Below are 23,068 nucleotides of genomic sequence, written 5' to 3'. Positions count from 1 at the left end.
CAATTTCTTTTCGAATGAGCGGTCGTTCATGTTCAAAGTATTAGCAATTTCTATGAGTTTAGTTATCAGCTCTGAGTTTCCCGCTCTTGAGCTGTCGCCACCCCTTTCCTTTGTCTACGAAGCCGTCATATCGGTTTCGTCCACTAGGGATTTTTTTATTTGTATCGCGTAGTAACCAATGTATGACCTATTGTGTGTTTATGTAATTCTGTGATTGATTAAGTTAGTAAATAAAAAAGCCAATTTGTATATTGCTGATTCCTGATCTATGCTAGGGTTCATGCAGATATCCAATGGTTTGCGACATTGAATATGACTGTGGTAATAATACATTAATAAGTGACTAATCGATAAGATATGAAAATATCTGAAGAGTTAATTCGTGAAATAGACTAAACATTTTCCCATGGTGCCTCGACTTCCTAGTTAAAGTTACATGATTAGTTTAATCGTGTAATTAAATTACACAGAGAATTGATTTCGTAATATACAGTCTTCACATTTAATGATAGTCAATGTTACGACATCGGTAATTGGTTGTTCAAACCACCTAAAACCAACTTAGGTATAAGTGGTGGTATTATGTAATGTCCTCAAAGTGTATGGACATCTAGTTCCAACATACTAATACTTTTCTGTTTTGTGTGCCAACACTAAGGGTATCTCATGCCACTTTGCGGCACGCCTATACTGCCTAGGGAAACACGGTCAGGGAAATAAGGCCGTTATGAATATAGGTGATTCTGTTGGAACTTGCAGTCAAACTCCTCTGACGATCATTGTTATGATGCCAATAAGAGTCATTGATTTCACAATTTCATTAATCAAATCTTCTGGAGAAGAAACAATTTCAGACATTTTTTCCCCATAGGTGCCAATGGCATAGGAGAAGATCTGAGGGCCAGCGTCAATCCACATCTAGGAGGACCACGTGATTGAGAACACATCCAAAACCACACACAGATTCTGACAACATTAGAAACACAACATGAACATAAACGCGCAGTTAAATGATAATCCCTGGGTTTTACAGGGAAAACACTGTAGCTGACCAGTCACTCCTTCACAGCTCTATTCCCATCCCTGAAGGACACGCAGATTTGAAACCGGGCTAGGTCTGTGAGAGGTTTTGCTGAGGAAGCAACTTCCCGCTATTCTGGTAACCTCGTGTTTGAGCCCACCAACCGTAATAATAAAGTTGAAAAAAATGTACATTTGTCTTTTTCATCCTATTTATTGAAAACAAATCGGGAATTATCGGAAGATATCGATATATTGGTAAAAGGTCGATAATATTGGTGAAACAATATATTGGTTGGGCTGTAATAAGAAGGTGATGAAGGCTATCAGAGAGTGCTGATATCTCCCCATCTGTTTCATAAGCTTTTCTGTATGGTTGTGACCTGAACCTGTTGGAGCTAGGGGGCAGTATTTTCACGGCCGGATAAAAAATGTACCCGATTTAAACTGGTTACTACTCTTACCCAGAAACGAGAATATGCATATAATTAGTAGATTTGGATAGAAATCACAAAAGTTTCTAAAACTGTTTGGATGGTGTCTGTGAGTATAACAGAACTCATATGGCAGGCCAAAACCTGAGAAGATTCCATGCAGGAAGTGCCCTGTCTGACAATTTGTTGTCCTTCTAGGGCATCTCTATCAAAGATACAGCATCTCTGCTGTAACGTGACATTTTCTAAGGCTTCCATTGGCTCTAAGAAGGCGCCAGAAAGTGGAATGAGAGCTCTGCAGTCTCTGGGCAAAAAACAGCAGGAGTGTTTGTGAGTGGTCAGGCAGGGAACACTGACACTGGAGCGCGCGTGCACGAGAGGACTCAATTTTTTTCTTTCTCTCTTTGAACGAATACAACGTCGCCCGGTTGGAATATTATCGCTATTTTACGAGAAAAATCACATAAAAATTGATTTTAAACAGCGTTTGACATGCTTCGAAGTACAGTAATGGAATATTTTGAATTTTTTTGTCACGAAATGCGCCCGCGTCACCCTTCGGATACTGACCTCAACGCACGAACAAAACGGAGCTATTTCAATATAAGTATGGATTATTTCGAACCAAAACAACATTGTTGTTGAAGTAGAAGTCCTGGGAGTGCATTCTGACAAAGAACAGCAAAGGTAATCCAATTTTTCTAATAGTAATTCAGTTTAGTGAGTCCCAAACTTGGTGGGTGTCAAAATAGCTAGCCGTGATGGCCGGGCTATCTACTCAGAATATTGCAAAATGTGCTTTCGACGGAAAGCTATTTTAAAATCTGACACCGCGATTGCATAAAGGAGTTCTGTATCTATAATTCTTAAAATAATTGTTATCTATTTTGTGAACGTTAATCGTGAGTAATTTAGTAAATTCACCGGAAGTTTGCAGTGGGTATGCTAGTTCTGAACATCACATGCTAATGTAAAAAGCTGTTTTTTGATATAAATATGAACTTGATTGAACAAAACATGCATGTATTGTTTAACATAATGTCCTAGGAGACAACCAGGTTAAAACTGCCTGGTTGTCCAGTTTGACCAGACAGTAATAAAGAGCTGACTGATAAACAGACCATACTATTGTTTATTGACAAATTTTACACAGTGAGGCTTTGAGGGTGTGCTGTTTCCACAGATATCCACTCTAGTGGGCAACACAGGCCAATGATTGACAGTGAATCAAACTCCCACCATCACAACAGTCTGTAGGGTCCTCCTCTCAGCCATACATCACAACCATAACAATAGTCTGTAGGGTCCTCCTCTCAGCCATACATCACAATCATAACAATAGTCTGTAGGGTCCTCCTCTCAGCCATACATCACAATCATAACAATAGTCTGTAGGGTCCTCCTCACAGCCATGCATCACAATCATAACAATAGTCTGTAGGGTCCTCCTCTCAGCCATGCATCACAACCATAACAGGAGATTGGAGGTGCATCTCAATAGTCCAACAGTCTAAAGAGGCCTCCTCTATCTAAACTGATATTAAATAATTGTATAGAAAACCCAGAGTGAAAGCAGATGCCTGGTAAGTGGGCATCTGCCATATTGCTTTCACCTCTCCATACAGATCAGTACCAATGAAGCAGAGCAGGCAAGGCAGGCGCTTTTGACAAATTAAATGTGTACAAAATCCCACCTATGGAGCCAGTCTGTAGTCTCATCACCCTTTTTCCACTCTTATAATAAGAGAGTCAACCTCATGCCCTTGGCACATGACCTCTCACCTTTCAGCCAGGCCATTCTTGGTGAGGCCTGAGATGACGATGGGGTCAAAGGGCTCTTCTGTGCCTGAGATGGTGATACCCAACGGGCCGTTGTAACGCTTCAGCTCCACCGTGTAGATAATGGAACCAGACATCTCAAGCTCATCTGACAGGGACAGAGAGAGCACACACACACACACGCACACACACACACACACACACACACAGGTATAAATATGACAATTACATAAAGGGATGAACTAGTCTAGCTCAAATCTGGGTCACATCCAAACTGGCTACCACGCAACATGAGAAATTATGAGACACAAATAAAACATGTATAAGTAGACATTTTGTAGGACAAATATAGCAGCCACATGACATATACCAAGTCACCATTTAATCGTAGTTATTTTTCAGATAGAATTTTACCAAGTATTTGATGGTGTTTAACAGAAAAATATTTGAAAAGAGTGGGCATTACAGTACAATCATCCATCAAATTCTAACTTCCTTGTACCAAATGGTATGTAACGTTGTTTATATTAGGTCATTTAAATAGACAGAAATGTATAGAGTTTAAATATATTTCTACTGGGGAATTCAACCTAATTGGATAGAAATGTGTTATTGTACATATTCATTTTTATTCATTTAGCAGACGCTCTTATCCAGAGCGACTAAACGGAGCAATTAGGGTAAGTGCCTTTATCAAGGGTACATTGACAAGTTTTTCACCTAGTCGTCTCGGGGACTGGCCCAATGCTCTTAATCACTAGGCTACCTGCCATCCGTCTCTTCTAGACACACCTCTCCATGCAAATAAGTTTCAGGACTGCATGTTTATTTTTGAAGCATGACTCTGTGTTCATCCTACCAGCGTTGTCCTCGTCCTTCTGGATCCGGAGCTTGACCATGTCCTCTGCCTGCTGAAGCACGTGCATAGCATCCTCCATGGTGCAGTTCTCCAGACGCACATTATCGATGGCCAGCAGCCTGTCCCCTGGCTCCAACGTACCCGTCCTATTAGCAGGCAGGTGAGAGGTGGGCAGGAAATTAACCCACATGAGTTAAAAAAAATCTAATAATACTGTGTATGTTTGTACCTGACATTTGCTTTGCATCTCAAAGCTGCTTATACTTGATTTCAAGGGACTGATAATAGCATTTTTCTAAAATATCTTAAATTGATTGTGAAGCTCAACTAAGTCACTGATGTTTTTAAAGATGTTTGTATTTACTCCCAAGTGTCAGATGAACTCAAGGATAACATATATCTCTGCGTGCAGTTTGAAGGAAGTTGCTAACTAGCGCTAGAGCAATTGCTAACTAGTATTAGCGCATTGACTGGAAGTCTATGGGTATCTGCTAGCATGTGCTAACGCTAATTAGCATTGGCCTGCCAAACTACCTCTAACTTCATACTTGACAGAGACATAAAAATGGTATCCATGCGGTCATCTGACTCTGGGGAAGTAGATAAAGGGCCTCATTGCCAAAATCTCGAAGTATGCCTTTAACATGATAGATGAAAAATTACAAAATCATGACTAGTATCATTTCATATTTGCCAGGTGAAACTAACCCCAGACCTGTGGCAGTAAAGCAAGTCATTTGTTTGAGGAATCTACCCCATGTGATTGGGAGGCTGGACATACCTGTGGGCTATGCTTCCTTTCCTGATATCAGAGATGATCAGAGGTTTGTCAGGTCTCTTGCTTGCTGTTCAGACAGACAGCATTAAATTAAACATTCATAACATCCACAGAGATAATAGAAAGGCAGGGAATAAAAATAACACTTACCAGGAGTTGACTGTTGCCCAAATCATTTTTATTTGCTCTAGATCCCTGCATGTTCTACTTTAGTGCACACAGTCCAAAAGCATTGCATGTATCACAAGTCACCCAATGGCCTGCCCTACTAGCTTCAGTATCTGTGACATCACTAACATACTCCCTGTACTACATAGAATTACTGTCCTTTATTATTTTTCCAGGCTCATTAAAGTGTGAAAGAGGTGATAAATGCTTGAGGACCATTATTATTCATCAGACTTAATGAGGCAGTAGCTCTCATGACAGTCTAGGCCACAGTTATGGATCACAGAGCATTGATCCACACAGAGAGAGATATGCAGGCCAAGGGATGTTATGTTAGCTCGCCCCCTGCCGTTTGCATCTGGTAACTCACCACTGATGGTGATGCCAAGTTCCACTCCTCTCCTCTTGGGCAGTTTTACATGGAACGTGCCACTACTGGGAACCACTGATTCTAATGGGTGGGTGGGAGAAAATAAAAGAGAAAAAACAGCTTCTATCACCAGGCCATCCTACTGTTGAACAGCCATCACTACCAGGCTACCTGCCCGGTTCTCTGCCCTGCACCTTGAGACTAATGCTCCATGTATATAGATAGTCATTTTACACTGGTCAGCTCATATTCTGGTTTATATACTGTTGTTTACGGACTGTGTGTGTATATATATATATATATATATATATATATATATATACACACACAAACACACACTTTTCTCCACATACTGTAGCCCATCCTAATATACAGTTGAAGTCAGAAGTTTACATACACTTAGGTTGGAGTCATTAAAACTCGTTTTTCAAACACTCCACAAATTTCTTGTTAACAAACTATAGTTTTGGCAAGTCGGTTAGGACATCTACTTTGTGCATGACAAGTCATTTTTCCAACAATTGTTTACAGACAGATTATTTCACTTATAATTCACTGTATCACAATTCCAGTGGGTCAGAAGTTTACATACACTAAGTTAACTGTGCCTTTAAACAGCTTGGAAAATTCCAGAAAATTATGTCATGGCTTTAGAAGCTTCTGAGAGGCTAATTGACATCATTTGAGTCAATTGGAGTTGTACCTGTGGATGTATGTTAAGGCCTACCTTCAAACTCCGTGCCTCTTTGCTTGGCAACATGAGAAAATCAAAAGAAATCAGCCAAGACCTCAGCAAAAAAATTGTAGACCTCCACGAGTCTGGTTCATCCTTGGGAGCAATTTCCAAACGCCTGAAGGTACCACGTTTATCGGTACAAACAATAGTACACAAGCATAAACACCATGGGACCACGCAGCCGTCATACCACTCAGGAAGGAGACGTGTTCTGTCTCGTAGAGATGAATGTACTTCGGTGCGAAAAGTGCAAATCAATCCCAGAACAGCAAAGGACCTTGTGTAAAATGCTGGCGGAAACAGGTACAAAAGTATCTATATCCACAGTAAAACGAGTCCTATATCGACATAACCTGAAAGGCCGTTCAGCAAGGAAGAAGCCACTGCTCCAAAAACGCCATATAAAAGCCAGACTACGGTAGCATCATGAGGTAGGAAAATGCTGTGGATATATTGAAGCAACATCTCAAGACATCAGTCAGGAAGTTACAGCTTGGTCGCAAATGGGTCTTCCAAATAGACAATGACCCCAAGCATACTTCCAAAGTTCTGGCAAAATGGCTTAAGGACAACAAAGTCAAGGTATTGGAGTGGCCATCACAAAGCCCTGACCTCAATCCTATAGAAAATTTGTGGGCATTACTGAAAAAGCGTGTGCGAGCAAGGAGGCCAACAAACCTGATTCAGTTACACCAGCTCTGTCAGGAGGAATGGGCCAAAATTCACCCAACGTACTGTGGGAAGCTTGTGGAAGGCTACCTGAAATGTTTGACCCAATTTAAACAATTTAAAGGCAATGCTATCAAATACTACTAATTGAGTGTATGTAAACTTCTGACCCATTGGGAATGTGATTTAAGAAATAAAAGCTGAAATAAATCATTCTCTCTACTACTATTCTGACATTTCACATTCTTAAAATAAAGTGGTGATCCTAACTGACCTAAGACAAGGACTTTTTACTAGGATTAAATGTCAGGAATTGTGAAAAACTAAGTTTAAATGTATTTGGCTAAGGTGTATGTAAACTTCTGACTTCAACTGTACCTACTGTACAGTCGTGGCCAAAGGTTTTGACAATGACACAAATATTAATTTTCACAAAGTTTGCTGCTTCAGTGTTAAGATATTTTTGTTAGATGTTACTATGGAATACTGAAGTAGAATTACAAGTATTTCATAAGTGTCAAAGGCTTTTATTGACAATTACATGAAGTTGATGCAAAGAGTCAATATTTGCAGTGTTAACCCTTCTTTTCCAAGACCTCTGCAATTCGCCCTGGCATGCTGTCAATTAACTTCTGGGCCACATCCTGACTGATGGCAGCCCATTCTTGCATAATCAATGCTTGGAGTTTGTCAGAATAGGTGGGTTTTTGTTTGTCCACCCGCCTCTTGAGGATTGACCACAAGTTCTCAATGGGATTAAGGTCTGGGGAGTTCCCTGGCCATGGACCCAAAATATCGATGTTTTGTTCCCCGAGCCACTTAGTTATCACTTTTACCTTATGGCAAGGTGTTCCATCATGCTGGAAAAGGCATTGTTCTTCACCAAACTGTTCCTGGATGGATGGGAGAAGGATGTGGATGTGTTGGTACCATTCTTTATTCATGGCTGTGTTCTTAGGCAAAATTATGAGTGAGCCCACTCCCTGGGCTGAGAAGCAACCCCACACATGAATGGTCTCAGGATGCTTTACTGTTGGCATGACACAGGACTGATGGTAGCGCTCACCTTGTCTTCTCCGGACAAGCTTTTTTCCGGATGCCCCAAACAATCGGAAAGGGGACTCAGAGAAAATGACTTTACCCCAGTCCTCAGCAGTCCAATCCCTGTACCTTTTGCAGAATATCAGTCTGTCCCTGATGTTTTTCCTAGAGAGAAGTGGCTTCTTTGCTGCCCTTCTTGACACCAGGCCATCCTCCAAAAGTCTTTGCCTCACTGTGCAGATGCACTCACCTGCCTGCTGATATTCCTGAGCAAGCTCTGTACTGGTGGTTCCCCGATCCCGCATCTGAATCAACTTTAGGAGACGGTCCTGGTGCTTGCTGGACTTTCTTGGGTGCCCTGAAGCCTTCTTCACAACAACTGAACCGCTCTCCTTGAAGTTCTTGATGATCCGATAAATGGTTGATTTAGGTGCAATCTTACTGGCAGCAATATCCTTGCCTGTGAAGCCCTTTTTGTGCAAAGCAATGATGACGGCACGTGTTTCCTTGCAGGTAACCATGTTTGACAGAGGAAGAACAATGATTCCAAGCACCACCCTCCTTTTGAAGCTTCCAGTCTGTTATTCGAACTCAATCAGCATGACAGAGTGATCTCCGGCCGTGTCCTCGTCAACACTCACACCTATGTTCACGAGAGAATCACTGACATGTCAGCTGGTCCTTTTGTAGCAGGGCTGAAATGCAGTGGAAATGTTTTTTTTTTTTTTTTATTCAATTAATTTGCATGGCAAAGAGGGACTTTGTAATTAATTACAATTCATCTGATCACTCTCCATAACATTCTGGAGTATATGCAAATTGCCATCATACAAACTGAGGCAGCAGACTTCGTGAAAATGTATATGTGTGTCATTCTCAAAATGTTTGGCCACGACTGTACATACCATTTTCCAAATTATATACCGTCTTTACACAGAACACATTTATATTCATATTCTGGATTCTCACACATGCTCACTAATATATCTACTTTGGATTGTTATTTCTTGATTTGTTGTTTAGATTACTTGTGTATTTGACATTCTACTGCACTGTTGGAGCTAGTAACATAAGCATTTCACTGCACCTGCTACAACACCTGCAAATCTGCACACGTGACCAATACATTTTGATTTGATTTGAGATGCTATTTCAACTTGGATGAACAAAGGTTAAACTAATTAAAAAGACTATACCTGCTACATCAAACTCAATCTCCAGAGTGACCTTATTGGCCAGAGCAGCGTCACGCAGTAGCTGATTGGCCTCCTCCAGTGTTCCATCCTCTGTAGGGATTCTGTTGATGGACAGGAGTCTGTCCCCCACCTGCAGCAACCCACATCTGACGACACAGAGAATAGTTAGAAGAGTACAATGGAGGGAAAATCTTTTTAATACATAATAAAGTACAATAAGGGACAATGGGTAATTCTATGTGGCATTCGGCATAATTCTATGTGGCCTTTATACAGTTAGACATTTAACCAAACTGAACGGTTGTTACGAACAGTTTTTCCTAATACTTCTCTCGTTTACATCCCATTTCTCAGACGAAGCCTGCTCATAAACTAAAGACCATGAGTTCTGCTGTAAAACGATAAGAAACCATATCCGTACTACTACCACCACCACCACTACTACTACTACCATGAAACTCTTATATGGAGCATATAAAAATATACAGAGCTATCTGGTTATTTACTCTCATGACTGCTTTAGATTTCAGAGATAGGTGGTTTATGGTGAACATATTTCAACTCCACTTTGACCTCAACTCACTGCTAACCACTGTCAATAAACCACTGAGTCAGGACCCTGAAAGGCACAATCCCACCCACAATCAACCCTTGTTGTTAAATTGAACAAAGCTAGACCCTCCTGTTCTGGCTAGGTGCAATGGGAAACATTTAAGTAGATTTCTTCTATTCCCAGAAAACTGGCTTTGACTCCAGTGACTGGAATAATGGATCAATATGCATTTAAGTTGAACAATTGTCAATCACTTCTCTGATAAGAAAATTACTCTTCACCTTGCTTGACCTTAAATAAAGGGCAAGGACACACACTTCACCCTCATATTTACCCCCCCCCCCCCCACACACACACACACACCCCCCCCCCCCCCCCCCGCTTACTTCTATGATCACATCATTAGGACACACACATAGCAGCACTGTCAACTAGGATTAATTCACTAAACACTGCAATTCATTAACCTTGCGTCAGTGCTGAGACGAACATCACAATAGGATGTTCTGCTTGAGTCACTCCCTCCCAACGGAAGGAGACTTTAAATGGTATTACACCACCCAGAGGACATGGCCTTCTGTTGTCCATACAGACACTATCATTACTCTTACAAGACAAGGGCAGAGAGCACACATTGGCCTAATCAGGGCTATCCGTTTCCTTAATAAATAAACAGATAAATGCTTTTTAAAAGCAAGGCCAGGATAAACTTTTATAAATAAATGTAGTAGAATATAATTTATTCACTTGCTTCTCACAGATTCTAATACCACTGAAGTTATTACCATTACCTCAAAGCAAGGTGCCTAATGGAACTGCTAGGACACAGCGGAGCTAAAAGTGACATCTTCAGATAGGAGACCCAGATTAGTATTCCTCAGAGAAAGCAGTGACTCTCATCACTCCCGATGACACCCTACCGTCCGCTGAGTGACTAAGACATGGCCCTAAGGTCAAGGTCATTCCACACTGTACAGTACTTCTATGTCTGGGAGGCTGTGTGCGTGTAACCTTTCGGCAGGGCTGTCAGGCTCGATGAAGCGGATGACTGCGGGAACGGTCAGGGTCTCTGTGGCAAAGACACCCCCCTGCAGCTGAACCCCGAACCCTGTGAGTGGATCCCCCCTCAGGACGACCTCGCTGGTCTCCACATGAACAACCTGACCCCCAGGGCCCACTGAGCTGGATGCTAGGGACACTGGGTGAGGGGGAAGGGTGGATAGTGTGATACATTGAGAGAAAGGGGAGGAATGAATGGATAGATGGAGAGAGAGAGAGAGAGGGAGAGAGAAGGAGAGAGGGAGACGGAGAGTGAGTCAGCTATCAGCCTTTCCATCAGTCCATGTCAGTGATCCGTCGTCAGAGCAGTCACCCCTTTAATGAGGGGAGGTAGGTCAATTCTCAAACTATTCTAAAACCCGGTTATGAATACACATTTGTTTTTAAAGCAGTACACAATCCACATACGTGAGCTCTTGTGCTCCTTCCTCCTCTGGCGTCTCTTATGTGTGGTGCTACGGGGGCTGGTGGATGGGATGGGGCAGGGTAGGGTGCTGCTGCCCTGGCTGCTGCTGTACCCTGAGGTGGCTGTGGAGGAAGGGGAGAAGCCACCACACACCAGAGCTGAAAGGACACATGCTCACAACATCAAATCAATGCAAAGAGAAACCCCTTTGAGGTAGAATAATGCAACTCGTCACTTGACCTGTAACTCCACCTAGGCTACATGCAATGCTAATACACAGTTAATGATATCGCAACATTATCATTGGGATCAGAGGATCATAAACTGAAAAAAGACAGATGAGCAACAGCAACTTTTAAAATACATACACTTAGCAAGGAAAATGCTATAAACTGTACTATACCCAGCAGCATATTCACACATTATAACTCACATGTGCAGTGGTCCTGCTGGTTGAGTGGGTGGCTGGGACTGCTCCATGTCTTGCAGTGTTGGGTGTGGCTGTAGTTAACAGTGGGGTCCCAATGGTGAAGGTTGCTCTTCTCCACTTTCACTGCAGCCACAATGAAACAAAACAACATTTAAAAGTTGTTTATAAGGAAAATTACTCTCTGCTCAGGCACAGCAATGTGCTGCTAAATTCTGCCCATGAAATGCTGCTTTAATCTCCATTTACACCCCAGAGCCTGCAGGATAACAACAGGCAGAGTCATTGATATTTTGTTTTCTTCATGGTACACTAGATTGAATCCTGTGGCATAATGCATTTTTGTCAACACAGGAAAATCAGTGAGACACATGTAATTGAATGGAGCAAAGAAGGACAGAATATCTGAGAAATGTTATCTTACTTTTACTAACAAGCTTCAACAAAGCTGAATGCAGATTTGAGAACATTCTACAATTTCACTTTGAAGAAAGCAAAAGAAACTAGGTTTGTAAAAACACTGGCAGGTCAGTCAGAACTGACTCTCACTGAGCTAATACTGCCTTGTGAAGAGAGGACATGCCATGTGAATCTGCCTTCATTGAACACAGCTGAAACCCGAAAGGCTAATTGCAGATGACGCCTCATGGATAAGATATGTCCTGCTTTCCTGATTGGCAGGCCAATTGACCATGTGATGTGTCAGTTTCAAACCTGAGGCTTATTCAGTTGTGTGAAAAATGAATGGGATTGGAGATATAGATGCCAGATGACACAGAATAAATACTGGTCTGAAATGCTCCACTCTTTGGACTGCATTTACTGTGTGATTGCTGTGTCCCCAGATGTTTACTCCCTTTACAAATTATTTATATTCTTTAATGCTGTAAATTGCAGGTTGTAGCCAAAAGATACAGTATTGGCTATTCTATTCTCACACCCACAAACAATGTAGTAAAACCAAATCATTAATGAAACATTCAAGGGAAAAATGTGGAGCTACACTCCACACTTGAATGTGACCAAAGCACACAGCTATATTTAACGGGGAGAAATACACACGACAGTAATCCTTAGTGTTCTATTCGTACAGTCTTAATCTGTGACAGTCTCCCTCCTCACATGGAAGAAGGATTTGCAAGAAAGCCATGGATGTCTCACAGATCCAGGTCATCCAAGACATTGTAGTATGTCTTATGAAAGCAAGTATTTTTCAAACGTCCACAACGTTCGTCTCAGGCAGAAGTTGTCATTAACCCTTTCGTATCCCCTAGGCCTAACCATAGGAAGAGTGACAAGATGTGACCCTTTCTCAGTAGTTAGGGGCAACTTCTATCCACTCCTCCAAAACTTCCATCCCACTCTGTGGTCCTGTAACTCTTTGGCTCCTGCAGAGTAGAGCTCTAATTCCTATCTTTACGGAGGAATACTGTAGAAACAGCTTATCTTTTAGTTGCCATATCAGTCTTATTAAATCCCAGCGAGGATTAGACAAATTGCATTTTATGATCATGTCTAATACCCAAAGGGAATGTATCATTAAAATATAATCTCATCATTGTGGCATTTAATTTCAATAATGAATCTACATCTAATCCAATTTAGAAGGACATGAAAAATTACAGTAATTTTATAGGCACAAATAAAAACCGAACTGAAACAATTTATTTTCACTATCTTGAGTACATACATTAGTGTGATACAGTGCAATATGATAATCCATGTTCACGATGACAGATAACAATATGTAATCCAACTCCATTGGGTAGTGGGTGTCTTAGCCATCAGATCCATATTCTAATGCTGAGACGCCCACCACAGACAAGACTAAGCCGCTGTAGTTGTCACTAAGACACAGCATAGTTGTACCACACTTCAGGCTTCACAATATTTCCCAACCTCACATACTAAGAAACAACCTCTGACCAAAGGCTCTGTCAATCAACGGTTAGGTGTTCCTTTCTACCTGTTAATTCTTACATGGATCAAACTATTTCAACTAAAGCTGTTTATCATGTCGTAAATGAATCATTTTGAAAAAATATACTGCTCAAAAAAATAAAGGGAACACTTAAACAACACATCCTAGATCTGAATGAAAGAAATAATCTTATTAAATACTTTTTTCTTTACATAGTTGAATGTGCTGACAACAAAATCACACAAAAATAATCAATGGAAATCCAATTTATCAACCCATGGAGGTCTGGATTTGGAGTCACACTCAAAATTAAAGTGGAAAACCACACTACAGGCTGATCCAACTTTGATGTAATGTCCTTAAAACAAGTCAAAATGAGGCTCAGTAGTGTGTGTGGCCTCCACGTGCCTGTATGACCTCCCTACAACGCCTGGGCATGCTCCTGATGAGGTGGCGGATGGTCTCCTGAGGGATCTCCTCCCAGACCTGGACTAAAGCATCCGCCAACTCCTGGACAGTCTGTGGTGCAATGTGGCGTTGGTGGATGGAGCGAGACATGATGTCCCAGATGTGCTCAATTGGATTCAGGTCTGGGGAACGGGCGGGCCAGTCCATAGCATCAATGCCTTCCTCTTGCAGGAACTGCTGACACACTCCAGCCACAAGAGGTCTAGCATTGTCTTGCATTAGGAGGAACCCAGGGCCAACCGCACCAGCATATGGTCTCACAAGGGGTCTGAGGATCTCGTCTCGGTACCTAATGGCAGTCAGGCTACCTCTGGCGAGCACATGGAGGGCTGTGCGGTCCCCCAAAGAAATGCCACCCCACACCATGACTGACCCACCGCCAAACCGGTCATGCTGGAGGATGTTGCAGGCAGCAGAATGTTCTCCACGGCGTCTCCAGACTCTGTCACGTCTGTCACATGCTCAGTGTGAACCTGCTTTCATCTGTGAAGAGCACAGGGCGCCAGTGGCGAATTTGCCAATCTTGGTGTTCTCTGGCAAATGCCAAACGTCCTGCACGGTGTTGGGCTGTAAGCACAACCCCCACCTGTGGACGTCGGGCCCTCATACCACCCTCATGGAGTCTGTTTCTGACCGTTTTAGCAGACACGTGCACATTTGTGGCCTGCTGGAGGTCATTTTGCAGGGCTCTGGCAGTGCTTCTCCTGCTCCTCCTTGCACAAAGGCGGAGGTAGCGGTCCTGCTGCTGGGTTGTTGCCCTCCTACGGCCTCCTCCACGTCTCCTGATGTACTGGCCTGTCTCCTGGTAGCACCTCCATGCTCTGGACACTACGCTGACAGACACAGCAAACCTTCTTGCCACAGCTCGCATTGATGTGCCATCCTGGATGAGCTGCACTACCTGAGCCACTTGTGTGGGTTGTAGACTCCGTCTCATGCTACCACTAGAGTGAAAGCACCGCCAGCATTCAAAAGTGACCAAAACATCAGCCAGGAAGCATAGGAACTGAGAAGTGGTCTGTGGTCCCCACCTGCTGAACCACTCCTTAATTGGGGGTGTCTTGCTAAGTGCCTATAATTTCCACCTGTTGTCTATTCCATTTGCACAACAGCATGTGAAATTTATTGTCAGTCAGTGTTGCTTCCTAAGTGGACAGTTTGATTTCACAGAAGTGTGATTGACTTGGAGTTACATTGTGTTGTTTAAGTGTTCCCTTTATTTTTTTGAGCAGTGTATATAATAAATAAAAAGAAACCACCTCAGACTGTTGGGCCAAAAACACAACAACACAGGTGTGTGTGGGTGTGTGTGTGTGTGTGTGTGTGTGTGTGTGTGTGTGTGTGTGTGTGTGTGTGTGTGTGTGTGTGTGTGTGTGTGTGTGTGTGTGTGTGTGTGTGTGTGTGTGTGTAGCCGGCGGTCTACCCCAGGGTACAGTGCTCGTAGCCTCCAGCCCTCTCCACACTTAAGTGATTCACAGCATACGGGAGGAGGCAGCTCACCCTCTGCAGTCCCTTTACAGCAGCAGAGGGAACTATGTAGGGGTGTGAATATGCTTAAACACAGTTTATCAGATTTTCTTTCTACTGGGTTACATATGCAAATCAAATCAAATTGTATTTGTCACATACACATATTTAGCAGATGTGATTGCGGATGTAGCGAAATGCTTGTGCTCCTAGATTCAACAGTGCAGTAGTATCTAACAGTGCAGTAGTATCTAAAAATGATTCACAACAATACACACAAATATAAAAGTCAATGAATGGAATTAAGAATTATATAAATATTAGATTGAGCAATGTCAGAGTGGCATTGACTAACATACAGTAGAATAAAATACATGACATATGTATGAGATGAGTAAAGCAGTATGTAAACATTATTTAAACATTATTTAAGTGATTAGTGTTCCATTATTAAAGTGGCCAGTAAGTCTATGTATATAGGGCAGCAGCCTCTAAGGTGCAGGGTTGCGTTGACGGGTAGAAGCCGGCTAGTGATAGCTATTTAACAGTCTAATGGCCTTAAGATAGAAGCTGTTTTCAGTGTCTCGGTCCCAGCTTTGATCCACCTGTACTGACTTCGCCTTCTGGATGATAGCAGGGTGAACAGGTCGTGGCTAGGGTGGTTGATGTCCTTAATGATCTTTTTTGCCTTCCTGTGACATTAGGTGCTATAAGTGTCCTGGAGGGCAGGTGGTTTGTGCCCGGTGATGCGTTGGACAGACCGCACCACACTCTGGAGAGCCCTGCGGTTGCGGTGATACAGCCCAACAGCATGCTCTCAATTGTGCATCTGTAAAAGTTTGTGAGGGTTTTAGGGGCCAAGCTAAATTTCTTCAACCTCCTGAGGTTGGAGAAGTAGTCCGTGGTAGTCCGTGATTGTCTGTAGGCCCTGCCACAGATGTCTCATGTCTGAGCCGTTGAATTACAACTCCACTTTGTCTCTATACTAAAGTTTTGCCTGTTTGATTGCCTTACGGAGGGAATAACTACACTGTTTGTATTCGGCCATATTCCCAGTCACCTTGCCATGGTTAAATGCGGTGGTTTGCGCTTTCAGTTTTGCGCGAATGCTGCCATCTATCCACGGTTTCTGGTTTAGTTAGGTTTTAATAGTCACAGTGGGTACAATATCTCCTATACACTTCCTGATGAACTCAGTCACCATATCCATGTATTCGTTGAGGTTATTCTCAGAGGCTATCCGGAACATATCCCAGTCCGCGTGATCAAAACAATCTTGAAGCATGGATTCCGATTGGTCAGACCAGCATTGAATAGACCTTAGCACGGGTACTTCCTGTTTGAGTTTCTGACTATAGGAAGGGAGGAGCAAAATGGAGTCGTGATCAGATTTGCTGAAGAGAGGGCGGGGGAGGGCCTTGTAGGCATTTCGAAAAGTTGAGAAGCAGTGGTCTAATGTTTTACCAGCGCGAGTCAATGTGTTGGTAGATCTTTGGTAGCATTTTCCTCAAATTTGCTTTGTTGAAATCCCTAGCTACAATAAATGCGGCCTCAAGATATGTGGTTTCCAGTCTGCATAAAGTCCAGTGTAGATCTTTGAGGGCCGTCATGGAAACCGGCTTGAGGGGGAATATACACAGCTGTGACTATAATCGTAGAGAATTCTCTTGGGAGGTAATACGGGTTAATTATGAAACATACAACACCACATTTCTTCTTCCCGGAAAGTTCTTTATTCCTGTCTGCGCGATGTACTGAGAACCCAGATAGCTGAATGGACGGGGACAGTATATCCCAAGAGAGCCATGTTTCCGTGAAACAGAGTATGATACAATCCCTGATGTCTCTCTGGAAGGAGATCCTCGCCCTGGGCTCCCGAGTGGAGCAGCGGTCTAAGGCACTGCATCTCAGTACTTAAGGTGTCACTACAGACACCCTGGTTTGATTCCAGGTTGTATCACAATCGGCCGTGATTGGAAGTCCCATAGGGCGGCGCACAATTGGCCCAGCGTCGTCCGGGTTTGACTGGTGTAGGCCGTCATTGTAAATAAGAATTTGTTCTGACTTGCCTAGTTAAATAAATATGAAATAAAATGAATAAAAAATAAAATACTTTATTATCCAGAGACTGAACATTAGCAAGTAATATACTCGGAACCGGTGGATGGTATGCATGCCTCCTGAGTCGGACTAGAGGTCCACTTCGAATACCTCTTCTCTGCCGGAGCAGCCTCTAGAATAAGTTCAATTGCCCTGGGTGGTACGAACAAAGGATCCAATTCTGGAAAGTCATATTCCTGGCCATAATGCTGGTGAGTTACCGCCGCTCGGATATCCAAAAGTTATTTCTGGCTGTATGTAATAACACAAAAACATTTCTGGGCTAATAATGTAAGAAATAACACACAAAAAAACAAAATACTGCAAAGTTGCTTAGGAGCTAGAAGCAGAGCTGCCATATCTGTTGGTGCCATCTTACTAGCTAGAAAACTACCTAAACATTGCATAAACAAAGGACTGTGAAGAGGGGAGGAGAGGACGCCTTGGAGAGTGTTGGGATACTGCCCCTCTCCCCACCGGTGTGATTACTACCTCTGAGGGTTTGGAGCTTGAGGTAGTCACCTCATACAAGTACTTGGGAGTATGGCTAGACGGTACACTGTCCTTCTCTTACCACATATCAAAACCGCAGGTTAAGGTTAAATCTAGACTTTGTTTCCTCTATCGTAATCACTCCTCTTTCACCCCAGCTGCCAAACTAACCCTAATTCAGATGACCATCCTACCCATGCTAGATTAATGAGACGTAATTTATAGATCGGCAGGCTAGATGTTCTTTGCCATTCGGCCATCAGATTTGCCATCAATGCTCCTTAGAGGACACATCACTGCACTCTATACTCCTCTGTAAACTGGTCATCTCTGTATACCCGTCCAAGACCCAGTGGTGGATGCTTATTTATAAAACCCTCTTAGGCCTCCACATACAACACCTGTTCTGACAGTCACATTCTGTTAAAGGTCCCCAAAGCACACACATCTCTGAGTCCCTTCTCTTTTCAGTTCTCTGCAGCAAGCGCCTGGAACGAGCTGCACATTTTTTTATCTCTTCACTCAGACTCTTACTGACAGTTGTGTCTGCTTTGTGTGATGTATTGTTGTCTCTACCTTCTTGCCCTTTGTGCTGTTGTCTGTGCCCAATAATGTTGTACCATGTTTTGTGCTGCTACCATGTTGTGCTGCTGCCATGTTGTGTTGTTGTAATGTGTTGCTGCCATGCTCTGTTGTTGTCTTAGGTCTCTCTTTATGTAGTGTTGTGTTGTCTCTCTTGTCGTTATGTGTGTTTTGTCCTATATATATATTTTTTTTATCCCAGCCCCCGTCCCCGCAGGAGGCATTTTGGTAGGCCGTCAGTGTAAATAGGAATTTGTTCTTAACTGACTTGCCTAGTTAAATAAATAAAAATATAAAGACCTGTGTCTTGAGGTCTCATGGGAAGTCTGCTCTGATTGGCTGGCAGGATCTCCAATTTAACAATGTCAGAGGTTTGGGCCAACAGCTGCGTGGCCTCCATCAGGGAACAGTGCTCAGTACTGGTCCCATCTATACACAGGAGAAGATCACCTATATGCAATGCCCCACACCTGAGAAAAAGAAAAAGAAAGAAAGAAAGAAAGAAAGAAAGAAAGAGAGAGAGAGAGAGAGAGAGAGAGAGAGAGAGAGAGAGAGAGAGAGAGAGAGAGGTAGGTAGGAAAAGGAAAGACAGAGAGGGATTTGAAAGTAGAAAAGCATATTACATTTAGTATAAAGCTATTTTAATGCAAAATACAGTATGATCTCTTTGGTATGCAAGTAAAAATGTTTGACATTGTTTGTGACAGGAGGCTTGGCTCACCTCTCCACCACACTGGCCTGTTTGATTTTGTCAATGACGATGACCTGCTTGTTCCTGTACACTGCAGTAGCCAGGCTGACACCCAGGCTGGCTGCAGGACACTTCACTATCTCCACCAGCAGGGGGCCAGAGGCCTGCTGCACAGACTCTGAGAGACAGACAGACAGACATACACGGCATTAGGGTGGAATATCCATAGTACTGTAGTGAATTGATGAGGTTGCTTGGTGTTGGGTTAATAAGGTCACTACAGTACAGTGATGAAATCAGTGTCTGAGTACTTAAGAAATGTTATAATTATAATTTCCACATTTACTTTGTCTTCATTATCTCCTCTCTCTAAATTGAAGACCCCATTATTTTATTTCAGGGGACATTTGGTTTGTTAATGATGTTTTCCCACTTTATTCCAAACAAGGATATTCCCATTTACTTCACCTCAACCCACCTCACTTAACATTTAACTCCGGCAGCACAGAGTCAAGCTGTCTCAGCTGATGACATACAGTATGAGACATGCTATCCAGTGATAACTGAGAATTGACAGAGCTAGAAGCCAGGGACGAAACAGAGAAAATCAGGTCCACTAGATTGGGAAACTCTCAGTGAAACGTCAGTTCGTCTGATATCTTGTCTGAGACTCAAGTCCAACCTTGTACTGCCTGGGGAGTGTCACCGTACCCGAGGAGTGTCCCAGACCCATGCTGACAAACCCAGGCTTGACTGTCACTTACTTACAGCTGTTCTGAGGGGCGTATTCTGTTTCCCAGATGAAGTTAGGCAGTAAAGCCCCCTGGCATGGAGCAAGTGATTTACAACTTTTAACAAGGCACACCTGTTAATGGACATGCATTCCAGGTGACTGGTACTGTATATATGGGGAAGGGTATAAAAAAAATTCTAGAGTATTGAACATTTCCAAGAGAATATCATTGGGAAATGTAAAAAATACAGAAAACCTCGACTCTGCCTAGAGCTGGCCGTCTGACCATACTGAGCCACAGGCCAAGAATGACCTTGGTCAGGGAGGTGACCAAGAACCCAGTGACCACTCTGACCGAACTACAGAGTTCCTTGGCTGAGATAGGAAAACCTGCCGGATGGATAACAGTCTCTACAGCACTTCACTAATGTGGGCTTTACGGGAGAGTGGGCAGACGAAAGCCACTCCTGAGAAAAAGGTACATGACAGCATGCACAGAGTTTGAAAAAAGGCACGTGGAAGACTCTGAGAGCATAAGGCAAAATATTCTGTGGTTTGATGAGACAAAAATGCAACTATTTGGCCTGAATGCAAAGTGCTAAGTCTGAAGAAAACCAGGCACAGCCCATCACCCGTCTAACACCATCCCTATCGTGAAGCATGATGGTGGCAGCATCATGCTATGGGAATGCTTTTCAGTGGCAGGGACTGAGAAACTGGTAAGGATAAGGCGAACAATGAATGAAGCTGTTGAGGAGCCTTTTGGTCCTAGACTTGGTGCTCCGGTACCGCTTGCCATGCGGAGGCAGAAAAAAACAGTCTATAACTTGGTGACTGGAGTCTCTGACAATTTTCTGGGCTTTCCTCTGACACCACCTATTATATAGGTCCTGGATGGCAGGAAGCTTGGCCCCAGTGATGTACTGGGCCGTTCGCACTACCCTCTGTAGCGCCTTATGGTCAGATGCCGAGCAGTTGCCATACCAGGCGGTGATGCAACCGGTCAGGATGCTCTCGGTGGTGCAGCTGTAGAACCTTTTGAGGATCTGGGGACCGATGCCAAATCTTTTCAGTCTCCTGAGGGGGAAAAGGTTTTGTCGTGCCCTCTTCACGATTGTCTTGGTACGTTTGGACCATGATAGTTCGTTGGTGATGTGGACACCAAGGAACTTGAAACTCTCGACTCGATCCACTACAGCCCCATCGATGTTAATGGGGGCCTGTTTGGCCCACCTTTTCCTGTAGTCCACGATCTGCTCCTTTGTCTTACTCACATTGTGGGAGAGGTTGTTGTCCTGGCACCACACTGCCAGTTCTCTGATCTCCTCCTTATAGGATGTCTCATCGTTGTTGGTGATCAGGCCTACCACTGTTGTGTCGTCAGCAAACTTAATGATGGTGTTGGAGTCGTGTTTGGCCACGCAGTCGTGGGTGAATCGTGGTGTATTCCTCAATGCCATTGGATGAATCCCAGAACATATTCCAGTCTGGGCTAGTAAAACAGTCCTGTAGTGTAGCATCCGCGTCATCTGACCACTTCCGTATTGAGCGAGTCACTGGTGCTTCCTGCTTTAGTTTTTGCTTGTAAGCAGGAATCAGGAGGATAGAATTATGGTCAGATTTGCCAAATGGTGGGTGGGGGAGAGCATTGTATGCATCTCTGTGTGTGGAGTAAAAAATTTGGTAAAACTGATTTAAGTTTGCCTGCATTAAAGTCCCCGGCCACTTTGGAGCGCCGCTTCTGGGTGAGCATTTTCTTCTTTGCTTATGGCCTTATAGAGTTGGTTGAGAGCGGTCTTAGTGCCAGCTTCGCTTTGTGGTGGTAAATAGACGCTACGAATAATACAGATGAGAACTCTCTTGGTAGATAGTGCAGTCGACAGCTTATCATAAGGTACTCAGGAGAGTAATACCTCGAGACTTCTGTTAATACCTCGAACCAGCTGTTATTGACAAAAATAAACAAACCCCCACCCCTCGTCTTACCAGAGGTAGCGTCTCTGTTCTGCCGGTGCATGGAAAATCCCGCCAGCTCTATATTCTCAGACTCATAGCTGTAATCGACGCCAAATGTGCTTCTCCAAAGTATTGACTCAGGGGTGTGAATACTTATGTAAATGAAGTATTTCTGTATTTATTTATTTTTATCGGAGGAGAACTGACTGAAGGGTTATTTGACATTTGACCATGCCAAACTGACGCAAGCTCTTGGTCCTCAACATTCTGCACCCTTCTGTGAGACTCTTTCGGGGGCAGGAACATCTGTCTGTCTAACTGACTGTCTAACTGTGAGGCACTAGTTCTAATTAGGGTATATGAAAGCCTAGATCTCTGTTTTTGTTTTTTTGCTTCATTTTGATGAATAAAACCGTTCTATGTCACATGCAAAATGAAAGACAATAAAAAGAATCCTAAACTTTCGGGTGGTTTGGCTTACTTACATATGGTATAGAGTCGACTTCTATATTCGAATCAGTAGAGTATTTATTGTTCCATTGTATGTACCTGCTGTACCATTCCTACTAAGTGTTGACATGTTTTGTAGTCGTGTGAATCCCCAGTGGCGGCTTGTGAGCAACAAACACTCGCTCTAATACATTCTTGTGGAACGGGCGCATAATTTACCCTCAGAGCGATGTTGCCTTGCCTGCCGTATTCTCACATAATACCCCTCCGACCAGCGTGTGTGTGCTCACCCATGACGGAGACGTCATACTCAATCAGGAACAGGGCTTCCTGGCTACACTGCATCAGCATAGTGAGGGCGTCAGCGTGCTTCTCTCGGTTTAAGGGCATCCCATCCACGCTCAGCACGCGGTCACCAGCCTTCAGTGTGCCCTCTCTGGTAGGGAGACAGAGAGAGAGGTGAGAGAACACTAACCCTTAAGTGTGCATGAAGGAGAGGGCATCAAATGCAGGCACGCCGTCCACACAGACACATCACATGGTCACCATCTTTCTGTTTGCTGTCTCTAGGAATAGAGGAACATTAAAAAGGGAAGAAGGGGGTGTTTTGGACATTGCAGTACAGTCAGCTTTCGCCACCAAACAGCTCCCACCAAACAGCTCTCTGGTAAAAGATAGATTCTACCTCTGACCTCTCAGGAAATGAATGAACA

At 43.3% G+C, this 23,068-nt stretch overlaps 1 protein-coding gene across 4 annotated transcripts in view; it reads right to left on the bottom strand.

Annotated features, from left to right (window-relative positions):
- Nucleotides 1-23,068, bottom strand: part of grip2a (glutamate receptor interacting protein 2a) — a 53,786-nt gene that overhangs the window by 20,600 nt on the left and 10,118 nt on the right. For 3 of the 4 annotated variants that reach the window (XR_014379992.1, XM_082959890.1, XM_014134917.3), the window contains exons 7-17: nucleotides 22,646-22,791; nucleotides 19,247-19,394; nucleotides 18,826-18,995; nucleotides 11,502-11,621; nucleotides 11,071-11,226; nucleotides 10,615-10,801; nucleotides 9,051-9,196; nucleotides 5,409-5,489; nucleotides 4,874-4,937; nucleotides 4,093-4,238; nucleotides 3,237-3,381 (exon numbers count right to left, since the gene is read on the bottom strand). Coding sequence is in view for 3 of the 4 variants with exons in the window: in XM_082959890.1 (XP_082816016.1) it covers nucleotides 3,237-3,381; nucleotides 4,093-4,238; nucleotides 4,874-4,937; nucleotides 5,409-5,489; nucleotides 9,051-9,196; nucleotides 10,615-10,801; nucleotides 11,071-11,226; nucleotides 11,502-11,621; nucleotides 18,826-18,995; nucleotides 19,247-19,394; nucleotides 22,646-22,791 (1,509 nt within the window). In the remaining variant the exon portion in view is untranslated. The remainder of the gene's footprint in view (nucleotides 1-3,236; nucleotides 3,382-4,092; nucleotides 4,239-4,873; nucleotides 4,938-5,408; nucleotides 5,490-9,050; nucleotides 9,197-10,614; nucleotides 10,802-11,070; nucleotides 11,227-11,501; nucleotides 11,622-18,825; nucleotides 18,996-19,246; nucleotides 19,395-22,645; nucleotides 22,792-23,068) is intronic. The other variant, XM_082959889.1, reaches the window with a different exon arrangement.

The sequence above is a fragment of the Salmo salar genome, chromosome 13 (genome assembly GCF_965601325.2).
Source record: "Salmo salar chromosome 13, fSalSal1, whole genome shotgun sequence".
Lineage (NCBI taxonomy): Eukaryota > Metazoa > Chordata > Actinopteri > Salmoniformes > Salmonidae > Salmo > Salmo salar.
This window is presented reverse-complemented; position numbering and strand designations above follow the sequence as displayed.